Raw genomic sequence first — 13,220 nt, 5'->3', positions numbered from 1 at the left:
CTCAACTCAGAAAAACAAAGAAACAGAACCTGCTAAGATCTACCACTTCCCTCCTACTCCAGATCAAAGGAAACTCCACGGCAAAAAATAAATATTTGGAAGCAAAATTCAAGAAAAGTCAAAATAAACCAAAATGAGATTAATGTTCTCAGATTTTTTTTTCCCCCAGACCAAGCTGTTAACCCCCTGTTCAAATCAATGTACTGCCATATGTTAAGGGTCTATAAAGCTCATAGAGTTAAATATGTTGAAAACACAAATACAAAGGATGACTTCCTATCTCTAAAATCTGTTCTTCCTGCTTCTAACATGACATATTGTGCAACTCTGATAAAAATATTTACAGAACAGAAATGTAGTGCTCCTAGCTCAGACACAAGACAGTAACTGGTAAGTTAATAGTGAGATTTTTCTATTAACCTTAAAATTTCATTAAAGGCCAAAATAAATTTAATAGCTAGAATCCTGTAGCTCCCTTCTGGGAGTCTTGAATAATGCAGAATAACAGAAAAGGTACACTAATAAGGAAAGGCAACATGTACCTTGTGAGCATTTATAAACTTGGGATAGCTTCAACACTTTCCCGTGGGAAGCACATCTTGACAGGACTCCGACGTTTATAACCTGATCTAAGGACTAAGAGCTCCCCCATAAAGATGACGCAAATGCCCTAATGCACAGCACATTAAGCCCTAATGAAACAGCAAAGTCGATGTTTAACAACTTCGGCCTCCATTCAGCGATGGTTTAAATATAAGCATAATAAAGCAGATTACAAAGAAAGAAGCTGTAATTACTTTTTGAAGAACTCAATCTCTTGTCCTATTATGGTCTATATGTGAGCCTCAAAGGCTGAATACAGGTAGTAAAAATTACAGGAAGGGCTTACCAATCATGTTACATCCATTATTTTAAAAAAATTTAGGCATAACAATTGATAAAACCCAGGTTACATTTAAAAATTAAGAAACTAACATCCCAATCGAGTCAAATAGCTCTAAGCTAGCCATTATATCTTTCCTTGTTTTTCTTGGTAAAGAACTGGCATGCCTTCTGATCTCAGGGCTGGGCATGCTACCTCAACGTACGACATATGATGGGGAGGATCTGAATTCAACACTCAGGGAAGACTGTCCTAGTTTCATGATATGGCCATTTAAAGTGGCCTCCATTACCCAACTGGGGCTCTGTTATCCAACTGGGGCTCCATTATCCAACTGGGGCTCTATCTAACTCTGCAGTATAAAGAAACATTGTTATTTGGTGCTATTTTTAAAGGAATATAGAATTCTTTGACTTCCCTATTTGTAATAAAATTTACACAGAAGTGAATACTTGTCAGTACGAGTATGTCTAAACTTCAATTATTCCCACAAATACATGTCAAATAATCTGAACTTGGAACTGGAAATCTTAACATTTGTTTAAATTATTTCTTTTTCCCAATGGTATATCTTATGTTTGCAATTGAGTCAGTTCAAATTATTTAAAATCATCCGTGTCAAACTATAATACAGATCAAAGCCACAGAGTTCTTATGTCCTGTACTTCTGGCTTTTTTTTTTTTTTTTTTTTGCCTAAAATGTCATAAATCTATCATTAACCACCAACTGTCCTGAATGTTTAAAAAAAAAAAAAGGCCAGTTTAATTGAAAAAGATTAATGAATTGGTCATTCGTTACATTTATTATTAGCTTACATTACAGATTTATATAAATAATTCCTGAAATAGAATGATTACTCGTCTGTAACACTCATATTTACCAACATCTTTTTATCAGAATACACACACAGCCATTAACTTACTACAAATGTCTGACAGAACCGTGTTAAAGAAATTCTACAGTCAGCATTTTATCCTGCACAGCTTTTAGTCCCCACACAGTTCCAGAGCCAAGGAAAGAAGGCCCTCAAACGGCATTTCAGCACACAAACCCTTGCAGGTAAAAAGGGGAATTTCAGATGTGCTTTTATTCGGTTTATGCATACAGGGAAGCCGCTCAATATTTATTTCAGCATAAAAGTACTAATAAGTTACTCATCTTCGGACACATTTCTGCATCAACATCTGGCATGTGCAGAGTCCTCAAGATCAGCATTTGGCCTAAAAGTGTATTTAGTGTTCTATTCCTACGCTGAAAAAAGTTAACTCTCTTTAGACTTGCTTCTAAATCCAATCGTTTCTTTGAAATAATCATCTGCTTTTCCCACAGATTGCTTTTTTCTATTTTTAGCCATATTATTTCTCTGGAAAAAAAAAAATTGATCTTAACAAGATTATCTCCCTGGATGCTATTCCCTACCCTTTCTGTCTTCTTTACTGGGTGCTTCTGCAGCACTTAGTAGACAGCATAGTTTAGGATCAGCTGTTTTATTTCTCCTTCTATTAGTTCAAACTCGGAGAGCTCACACATCTGTTTTATTTCTAACATCACTGCCCAGGAAAAGTGTCCAGCTCATTCTACCCAAACATAAACTTTACTATAAATAACTAAGAACCTAACAAATAACTGTTTGGGGGAAATGGAAGTGTGTTTAAAAATCTGAATTCTTCTAAACCATCGGCCTTTAGTAATCTTCATTTTAGAGCCTTCCTGACAGCCCAGATCAGCTGCCTTCAGAACTTGTCCCCAGAGTGAACAAACTGAAACTCCTGCCGGAAATCCAGGTATTAACATCATATTACTTGCTAATTATAAAACACCAGTTCACATACTGACATTATTCACTTCTAACCCTTTTATCTAAAACACGTATTTGCTTTCCAATCATGGTTTGACAGCAGAGTGTATCTGACATAAGACAGTGAAATGATCTTTAATAAGACAGCAGTTCAAAGCATGCGGCTTTCATGCATAATAACTATGTTGGCTTAATTTGCTGCTCCACAGAAATAATTCTATTTGTGGAAATTCACAAAGTAGGATGGAATTTTTAAGAGAGCTCTACAAAGATGAAACTGGCTTTTTAAGAGTTCTTCCTATCTCCCTTTGAAAGTGATAAGATTGCTGTTCTGACATTTTTAAAGGCTTGGGAAATTTCTCCTCTGATTCTTTTTTACAAGTACTGAAATAAGTTCACTACCTGTTATTTAGAATTCCTTTGCCTGCCTTTCTTAATTGGCACTAGGTCAATAAAGAGGCCTACAGCCAATGTGCTAGAGCTATTGGGTTGATCAAAATGACTGATATTTTAAGGGAATTAGGAGGTCAGATAAGTATGATGTAATTTCATTAGTTCTCTGGTACTTCTTCTGATCATTCCTAAAGAAGGTTAATATTAAACCTAATATGTTTTGAAATCCTCTGGCCGCATAATACAATAAAAAACTACAGATGGTAACAGAAACGAATACACTTTCTCAAGCTGACCATGAGTACTGACTAGGCTAAAATTGCTTAAAATGAAATGAATACATTTCTTTAGCGTCAGTTCTGCCTTTCATTCTATTTGAAATGGTAGATTTTTTTTTTTCCATTTCACATATGCCATAAACTAAAGACAGAAGAGTAGATCAAAAAGGTATGCCAGTTTTAATAAAGGCAGAAATCTAAATTACTGCTAAATGCTTTCATAAATTACTATTTTCCTTAAATGCGGAAAGGAATGCTTTATTGGCCTGCACCAAGGTCATTCTGGTGTCCCTACTACTTACAATCACGTTGACTTCTTTATAATCAATGTAAACTTTTATTTCCAAATTTTCATTTGCAATTAGGTTGCTTTTTCTGGAGTATATCTCTGTAACTGTCCATATGACCCAAACCGAGTCCAATTTGACGCCAGGCCGAGTATAAAATTAAATCCTAATGCAAGACACAGGAAAGATCCTCACTGAAGCAAAGACTACAGCAAAAGATTTCTAATCTAAGATTAGAACAAAGCATATACTACTATCACGTGGAACTATAAAGGTGAGTGCCATTTTTGGGAAGACTGTGAAAACACCAAATTACCACGAAATATTTCTAGAAATATGAGGCCTACCTAATCCCGTGAAAAGGCTTTTCCCAACCTAATAGAGATATTGGGACTATTTTCCATGATAAGAGATTAAAGACCCCTCTGAATACACATTTGGATAAAATGGCTATGGAGTGTGTCCATCCTCCCGCTGAATCTAGCAGGCTACCCCTTTGGTTCTGGGAACTTGATTTTACCATGCGTGCAAGAATTCACACTTCATTACCAGTAACCTTTTCTGTACAAAGAGAGAACAACACAAAGCACAAACCTGTACATCATAGGTCCCATTTAGTAAAACAGGCCTTGAAGAGTTGATGTCCTGCAGCACACCAGAAAGCACGGAACGGTTGACCTTCTGGAAGTCTTTGGAATGGCTGAACTGCACCATGTTATGAAGGGCCAAGATTTTGCTGTCCAGCTCAGCATCCTGCCTGGTGCGGTTATGCAGTCCTAAGTGATACTTTCGGAAGTGCTTAATCAGATCTGTGGGGTCATTGCCATAGTAACCATATCCACAGATATTGCATTTAAAGTCCTGAAGCTCTGGAGACAGAGGTGCCGGGTCTGGGTTGTCATTTACCAGTAAGTCGGTTTTGGATTTATTCAGTCTTACACCCCCATCTGAAGGCACTTGTGGGTTTTTGGAGGCCACTGAAACTGGGCTTGAGCCTTGACAATTGGCTTGACTACTCTGCGCCTGCCCTGTTTCCTCCGTGGCCTTTGGTGACATCTTATGATCTTCCTTCGTCTCCAATGAGTCCCCTGCTGGGGTGCAGGCCGTATCTTGAGGGTCATCTGCCTCTGCTCGTTGAGGAGACTTCAAGGGCTCACAGACTCCCCCCACAGCTGGAGATGAGAAAGCCAACATATTTCTATCTGTCACCTCATCATGTGGATGCGAGGGAAGGTTTCCTCCTTTACTGGGGCTTTCATAATTGAAGCCAGCCTTCTCACTCAGGCTGGAGCTTTTGGGGCCCTTCTTGCTGCTAGAGGATGAATCTTGGCCATGCAAGCGATGTTCCTCCTTATTATTCAGTTCTGCAGCATCACTCTGATCTGTATTTTCTGACATCTGATCTGCAGAAAATTCTTTGTTCTTTCCAGACACCTTGCTTTCTGTACCTATAGGCTCCAGGGTCTGGCCCTCGCCTTCGCTAACAACGTTTCTCAGAGGGGGGTTCTTTTTCCGGACCATATCTGTAAAAATGCAAGGGAAAAGGAAATGCGAGGTTATTTGAAAGTTGCAGAGATGCAACCTAATATAGAACATTTTACTTATTCTTACTTGAGGCTTTTTTAAGGTGCATACAAAAATCTTCCTCTAGGGGAAAAAAAAATGTTTGAAAACTAGCAAAAAAAAAACCCACCTGAGACTAAAGCAAATATTTACATTTAGAATTATTTTTGTCATAGAGTGGCTCATTTGCTATTTTTAAATGGTTTTATGAATACCAAAATATTTATTGTCATTGATAGCTCTATCTTTCCTATTATTCTTGTTTGCCAATGATATTTTTTGCTCACTTTCTTCAGGTACAGTTGATGCTGTATACATGCTTATTTATAAACCTTATATATTATGTATAATAAACACACATGCTATGTTTATGAAATATATATGCATTTATGTTTACAGAATATATATTACACATTTATTTATATGCTATGTATATAAACAACATAAATTGGAACTCAATATGGTTACATACTGTGCCACCAAGCTATAAATGTAATTTCAACCAAAATACCCTCATAGTCAAAAGACAGAAACAGCATGTTATAAACAAAGTGAAAACTGCCCTATTACTTTCAGGAATGGAGGGTAACAAATGTCTCATCTCTGTCCTACCAATAAATTTCTTTAAGCCCCAATTGGAGAGCTTGCCTGAAAGTTAGGAGGAAAACCTGGTCCATATCAGAGTGACCAGGTTGGCTTTTACTAGGACTCTATGTAGCATGATGGGGAAGCTAACTAAGTCCTGGATTCTTAGCACAACCAGGTGGAAACAGTACCAATTTCACCATCAGGAGCACGCTGGAGATGGACTAAAGTAAAATATTAAACTGAATAATATGACGCTGTCACTTTGTAGCTTGGAATGGCCAACTATCAGCACCCTCCCCAAGGTTCACCTTCACATGCTGCCTCAACTGTGCCTTTCAAGTTAGTGCCATCAAGGAGAATGGTCAAAATAAGAATACTGTGACAAATTCCCCTACTGGAGTCTAATGAATCAGAACTTCAGTATGAGGAGATAAGAAATAATTTGTGTGGTGTGTCCATAAAAAAATGCAGCAACTAAGGCTAGTCCAGAACCGAGGTTCATGGCTTATGTCCCCTTAATCTCCCAGCCGAAACACTGCAAATGCCGTCAGTTGTCACCCCAAATGTCCCGTAGGAAAATCCACCTGTGACTGACTAATAAGACAAGTCCTCTTTACTAGCTGACTCTGCCACAGGGGCAGATTTAACAGAGTTAGTTACACCATGATTATCCAACATGTCCTGAGAAAATCCAAATTAATAACACGTTTTAGGCATTCTCATCTGTAATTTCTCACAAGTGCTGAGGAGCTACACTGGCTTTGGACATATATGGATGTACCTTCATTTCTGAAGACCTGGTCAAGCAAATGTGTATAATATGAATCACTGAGCCAAGTTAATGCCCTGGTTGACTATAAAGAATCATTTGCAAGGGGAAAATTCACTTTACAAAAATAATGTCAAAAAATATTAACTGCACTAAAGAAAGTATACTCTTCTTTTTAGTACAACAATAACATGAGCCAACGAATATGCACAGAATCTGTATATGTTCCTCCTGGAACAACAACAACAACAAAAACATTGATAGGATGAAGGGTTGAAGTTTCAAGTACCACTGATGGTCATGAAGCCATGTAAACCTGCCTGGTCAAGGCAGGGAGCAGGGAGTGAGTCTTCACCTTGGTGTCATTATCATTGGGTCTTAAAATAAACTAAGCTAGGTAACCACTGCTTACTAAAAAAAAAAATGGAACACTGGTCAGCTTATTTTTATTTATCTATTTATTTATCTATTTTAAGATTTTTTTCCCAGTAATCTCCCCATCCAACATGGGGCTCAAACACACGATCTCGAGATCAAGAGTTGCACACTCCACTGACTGAGCCAGCCAGGCGCCTCTAACATATTTATTTTTTAATGTTCATGTCTTATTGGTTGATGCCAACACTTTAAGAGACCCCTGGTCCTCTGTCAAAAATGACAGAATTTGGGAACTTGAACCAACACATGGAAGAGTGGAGGGCAATTTTACTGGTAGTCAACAAAAGGAAAACTAAACATGAAAAATAATAATAATAAAAAGGAAGTTTAAGAAACCAGTTATTATTTAAACAAGAATTTGAATTTAAAAAAAATGCTGTTCTTACCATGGCCTAAAGAAAAAGACATCCTAGTTTATAGAGTATCAGCCATTACTACACATACAAATGTAATGATTCGCTATAGCATCTCTTGCCTTTCCCTCCAGAATTTCGTGTTTGTTTTTTCAATTACACATAAAAGTCTTTAGGAACTATTGCAATTTAATCTTTTCTTGGACAAATACTGAACAACCATATCATTTGTATTTTAAGATCATCTTCTTAATGGAAATAAAACCTAACAGTAATGCACCCCAATGAAATAAATAAGGCTACACAGAAAAACAGAAATCTATATGAAAGGCAGGATTCATAAAGAAATGAATATGAAATAACCCAATTCGTTAAGATTTTCTTTCCATTAAAATGAAGAGAAAATGGTTTCTGTCCATATATTAATGTCAAGGTGATTAGAAAAACAGCAACATTTTACAGAGCAAGGACCTAAGATAAAATACTTAACAGTGAATAGATATAAATATGTTAATATGGAAAAATTTCACTTGTTTTGCAAAACAAAAAAAAAATTAGACCTTGTTGATTTATTGTTATCATGAAGAAAAGTAATAGGTCATAGTTTAAAAACTACTGAACCAGCAATTACAGTAACTAAGAGAAAAAATGATTTAATTAAATTTTCATCCTTTCAAATTTCAGTTCCCTCTTCCACCAAGAACAGAACTTTGGAACCCATATGACTCACTGACTCCTCATGCTGAACACAGCCCTTAAAAATATACATCACAAATAATGTTAAACTGCTAAAACTTCAAAGAAGTATCAGAAAGGTCATTTGTGTTTTCTTTTTTGTTGTGGGTGGAAGGGGCATGTTCTTTTTAGTTTCTTCAAAAAGAATAATCCTGGTTAATTTAGTTGACTATACTTTGAAGTAGTTATAGAAAAATAATTTTTTACTGGAATTATATCACCATAACTTTTGAGAATGACATATTATGTAAATATAAGCACATTTGCAATACTTCTAAGTGAAAGAAACTCCCCTAACAAGTCATAAGTTAGATATCGTAAGACTATAGCCACCCTCAAGTTATTATCTTTAAGAGACATAACAGATTGCATGATGTTTTACTGCGTGCCAAGAACTTTTCCAGTTAACATTTTCACTTGAAAAAATAGATCACATACTTGTAAAATCATACCCAGCATTGACTTCATAAGGCATGTGGCTTTAGAGTGCTTTCTACAATTATTAATTCTATTAGTCAACTAGCAGGAGGCTAATGCAATTGTCTTAGAAGACGCTCGGAAGACACAGAAGACATTTTGAGAGCTGATCTGTACATCTGCAAAACAAAACAAAAAAATATTTTCCTTCCTAAATGATGTAAATAGGCTTTAATGTATCACACCTAAAATACATTTATATGCCAGCACCGCACGCTGCTTGAAAGATACCTAATAAATGCATGAGCAAACCTTGAGCAAGATCTTCCCTCCCCTGGGTTTTAATAAAGCAGCAGGAGAAGAAGGAACGTGATATAAAAGATTACAGAAGTCATTTTCACAAAAGACTGTGATGTACGATTTGACCTCTAAAACTCCCGAAGGCTAAGGACCAGAATACTTACCTACGCTGGGGTGGGGATAAATGCTGTTGGTTAGTAAACATGGAGGGGAAATGCTTCTGCAAAAGATATAAAGTGTATCTACTGATATTGTACAGTCACAGCTGAAGACAAGAAGTTGTACCCATTGCCAATGTCTTCCAAACTCATAGTAGCAGTGCACACCAAGTGGCCGAGAAAGGAGTCCCTGCGATGCCATCGAGAACTGAGATCTACGTAAGCCTTCCAAACCAACAGTTACAGAAACATGACACGCTAGAACACATGCCATCTTTTTAGCTATTTTTAGTAATCTTTTATTTTTGCTCTTGATATAGAAGTTCATAAAACCATGATGAACCATCATTATAACATCATCTTTATTATGTAAGTGAAATTATTGAGGCAGATATTATAGTAATGGTCATAAAAAAATTAGAGAAAGAAAGAAAGAAAGAAAGAAAGAAAGAAAGAAAGAAAGAAAAGAAGAGAAAAGAGAAGGAAGGAAGGAAGGAAGGAAGGAAGGAAGGAAGGAAGGAAGGAAGGAAGGAAGGGAGGGAGGGAGGGAGGGAGGGAGGGAGATAACCACATCAAGGAGTGTTCTAGCAACTTTATTTTAAACCTCTTCATTCAACTATGTAGTAATATCCTTCATACTGACTACCAAAAGTAGTTCAAAATGCCAGTTTACAGTAGGCCTGCTATAAACGACCATTTAGATAATGGGGCTAAAGTGAACTGGATAAGGAGGCACTGAAGAATTTAAGAGCTACAAGACTCAAAATTGCTAACTCCTCTCTATTTAATTGTGAGATTAAAAGCTCACCTATGGGCTAGGGAGTAGGTGAGGTGGAAACGGTGAGCATGCCCACTTTCACATCATTCTCCACCTACGCAAATACACGTACACTCCTCCAACAGCGGATATAACATGAATATATATTTTGTGTCAAGATATTTAAGTGGGTTAAAACATGTTTAGCTTCCTAAAAATGTACTATTTGTAGTTTCATCTCTGAGATATAAGACATTCCATTTGCAAAAATCCCTATTTCTATTATTAATTATTTCCTCCTAAATTAAAACAAATCTAAAGGCTTTCTTTGTATTTTTTAAAAAAAATTGTTTTAAATGTTTATTCATTTTTGAGAGATAGAGACAGAGTGCAAGCAGGGGTAGGGCAGAGAGAGTGGGAGACACAGAATCTGAAGCAGTCTCCAGGCTCTAAGCTGTCAGCACAGAGCCCAACGTGGGGCTCGAACTCACAAACCGCGAGATCATGACCTGAGTCGAAGTCAGACACTTAACCGACTGAGCCACCCAGGCGCCCCTTTGTATTTTTTATGAAAAAGAAAATTATTATAAGAAACAATAGGATACTGTACTGTTCCTATGTTATAGTATCAGTGGAAATAATCAGCATTAGAGCTTAAAATATAATTCTGATAACTATCTTATCTCACAATTAAAATTCTTAAATATATAAGAAAAAATTCCTTTTTCTATAGAAGACTGTGACTCATGTTCTCAGAATGGCATCTTCACAGCAAAAGGAATCTGAGTTTTCTATTATTCCTAGAAAATATGAATTAACCATTAATGATTTAGCTTTATTTCATATATATGTGTGTGTGTATATATTTTTGTTTATATATGTGCATATAGAGAATTCTTTGAATTATATTTTTTTCACACATACATTTATGAAATACTTGTTCCAAATAGCCTTGCAATAGGTAATCAAATGAATTATTCAGTCAAAGAAATCCACTACTGCAGTAATTTAAAAAGAGAGCTAACACATCCATCCAATACAGATTAAAACAAGAATTTATTTCCATTAGATGAGAAACTCCTTGAAGGTAAGAGATATAAATTCCTATGCTATTTGTAGCATCTTGACCCTAAACAAAGGAAGGAAGAATGTCCAATTATATGTCCAGTTTCTGAAGTAGATTCGAATCACCGGCTGATGTAATCAAGGGCAGGCCCCTTCACTTCTCTGAGCCTCTGTTCTTACTCATATGAGGGAATTACAATATATGATTGCTAAACTTTGTGCCTCTAAGATTCTATAATGGTTCTGGTTAGTGGCTTAGGCACTGTATTATTACCTTAGAAAAACTCTATCCAATTTCCCTGAAAGACTACAAAATATGAAACCATCAATAATTAAGGATGGCATAAATACCACTGAGGTCTACCATTCACTCAGTTATTCATTTCCTCCAATATTCATGCATTCAATAAATGTATACCCAGCCTAAGTATGTACTAAACATCCAGCAAGATGACTATAATTTTACTATTATTCATGTTAGAGAGAAGGATATCTTTAAAAAGAAAAGGAAAATATTATAAGAAATCCTTATTTCTCAAGAAAAATTAAAGCCTTTGAGTATCTCTTCAAATACCATTTCAACTGAGTGCACTTCCAATTGATTAATTCCTTGGATGGATGGATGGATGGACGGATGGATGGATGGATGGGTGGATGGATAACACCTCAACAAGGCTAAAAAGTTAGAGTACCGAGTCTATATAATTTAACTTCAGTCTCAAATCCTGCTGAGTATGATTCTTATTATAAGTAGCAGTTCTTGTCATCATAACATATAATACCAGATGACATTTTCTTATTGTTTTTCCAGATAATAAAACTTTCAAGTGTTCAAAATCAAAGCTAACACAAAAGGAAAGACGTGATAGTCTTCTTAATATATGCTTCTTCCATGCTTGTTTGGATCAACAACCTAGGAGTACTGGGTTATTAATTACACATTTCATGTAGCTTTTATAAAAAAAAAATTAAAAAGGAAAGAAAAAAAGCAAATTGTTTCTTTTGATCAAAAGTTTCCCACAAAGAATTTAAAGAATTAAGCAAGTGATAGCAAAATAAAAGGAAGGTCAAGTTTGGGGCCTATAGCAAACTAGATAGCTTCCATATGAACGACATATAAAGTTCAGTTTTTAAAGAACATATGTGTTTGCTCATTGGTTTAAAAAAAAACACAAAACCTTGAATCCTGTCTACTCCATATATACAGATCAAAATCAGATTGCTTAAGTGAACTATAAAATGCAAGAGAACACTGTTTATCCAAATCATAAACCCAAGAATTGCTGAAGGAGTTTAAATGTTTTCTATTTCTTCAGATTCTAGGGCAATACTTCAATGGTAGATTGCTCTTTTTTGTAAACTGCTTCAATCTTCATAAACCCAATGTCAGATCCTGTTCTTTGCTATCCATGTCAATTTAATCTGCTCTCTCTGAATTGATTGTTCCTGAATCTTTAAAGGTATTTTCAGATATCTTGAATCCTGCTGAGATTTAAATGTCATCACCTTCAAACAACTCCCATCAAATAAATCTCTTATTAATTCACATGAAATTAATCCAAAAGGATCACTTCTATTAACATATGCTTGGGAGCACAAAGCCCATTAATAGTCATCTGGACACTCGAACCAACCCAAGACTCTCTGAGATAAAATGCACATTATTTAGATATCCTCTTTCAAAGAGTTTTGATGTTAGCCCAAACACATTTTATTAGGCTTTTATTTCATTGAGCTATGCTCTCTATATTTTAAATATCTCATTTCAAATGTACTAGTCTAGGTAAAAGGAGATAGTCTGGTAAGTAAGTAATAAGGTCAGATTTGCCAAAATGAGTTTCCAAATATTCATATACATCTTGGGGAAAGGATTTCATTAACCATTTTACTTTTATAAGAAAATTACAAAACATTTTTTTTTGCTTTTAAAAATTATATGCCAGAAGTCTAATTGAAACTGTAATGTATGTGAAAAAATGAAGCGTGCACCTATTTCACTAAAAAGAGTAACTAAAATAAAGCATGAGTTATCAAAAGGAAAGGGGAATTGATTATTTTTGCTTTCATAACAGGTGAGAGGCAAATGTATTAAAAATTCTGCTTTGAATAAGATCACAATTTCACTAAGCAAATTAAGAAACATTATCATTTGTCTCCTCACACATATGTCATTTTTCCTTTTGTTTTCTTTTCTCTCAAAGGAAAAAAAAAAACAATTAAAATTATATACAATGGTAACTGTTGGTTCCAACAGTCCAATCTGACTTTGCATGTGTGCATGGGGCAGGTGTAACTTCATCCTTCTTTGTTAAACTTAGAACATTTCACCTGGTTGATGGGCAAAAAGCCAAACACAGCACATAAGTTCAAAAAGAATAGCTCGTGGAAAAGTATAAATGCATCTATCTCGGTGGTTATGATATGAATTAACATTTTA

General features: G+C 35.6%; 1 protein-coding gene across 6 annotated transcripts in view; it reads right to left on the bottom strand.

Annotated features, from left to right (window-relative positions):
- The window catches only part of TRPS1 (transcriptional repressor GATA binding 1), a 258,255-nt gene that overhangs the window by 204,618 nt on the left and 40,417 nt on the right, over positions 1-13,220 (bottom strand). For 3 of the 6 annotated variants that reach the window (XM_086695108.1, XM_086695107.1, XM_086695110.1), the window contains exon 2: positions 4,235-5,163. In XM_086695108.1, coding sequence (XP_086551234.1) covers positions 4,235-5,161 — 927 coding nt within the window. In that variant the 5' untranslated portion in view covers positions 5,162-5,163. Of the gene's footprint in view, positions 1-4,234; positions 5,164-8,524; positions 8,683-13,220 lie in introns of all 6 variants that reach the window. The other 3 variants (XM_086695104.1, XM_086695105.1, XM_086695106.1) reach the window with 2 other exon arrangements.

Source organism: Puma concolor, chromosome F2 (assembly GCF_028749965.1).
Source record: "Puma concolor isolate L17-30 chromosome F2, mPumCon1.1.hap2, whole genome shotgun sequence".
NCBI classification, from domain to species: Eukaryota; Metazoa; Chordata; class Mammalia; order Carnivora; family Felidae; genus Puma; species Puma concolor.
The sequence above is the reverse complement of the archived record's forward strand: the minus strand, read 5'-3'. Positions and strand labels throughout refer to the sequence as shown.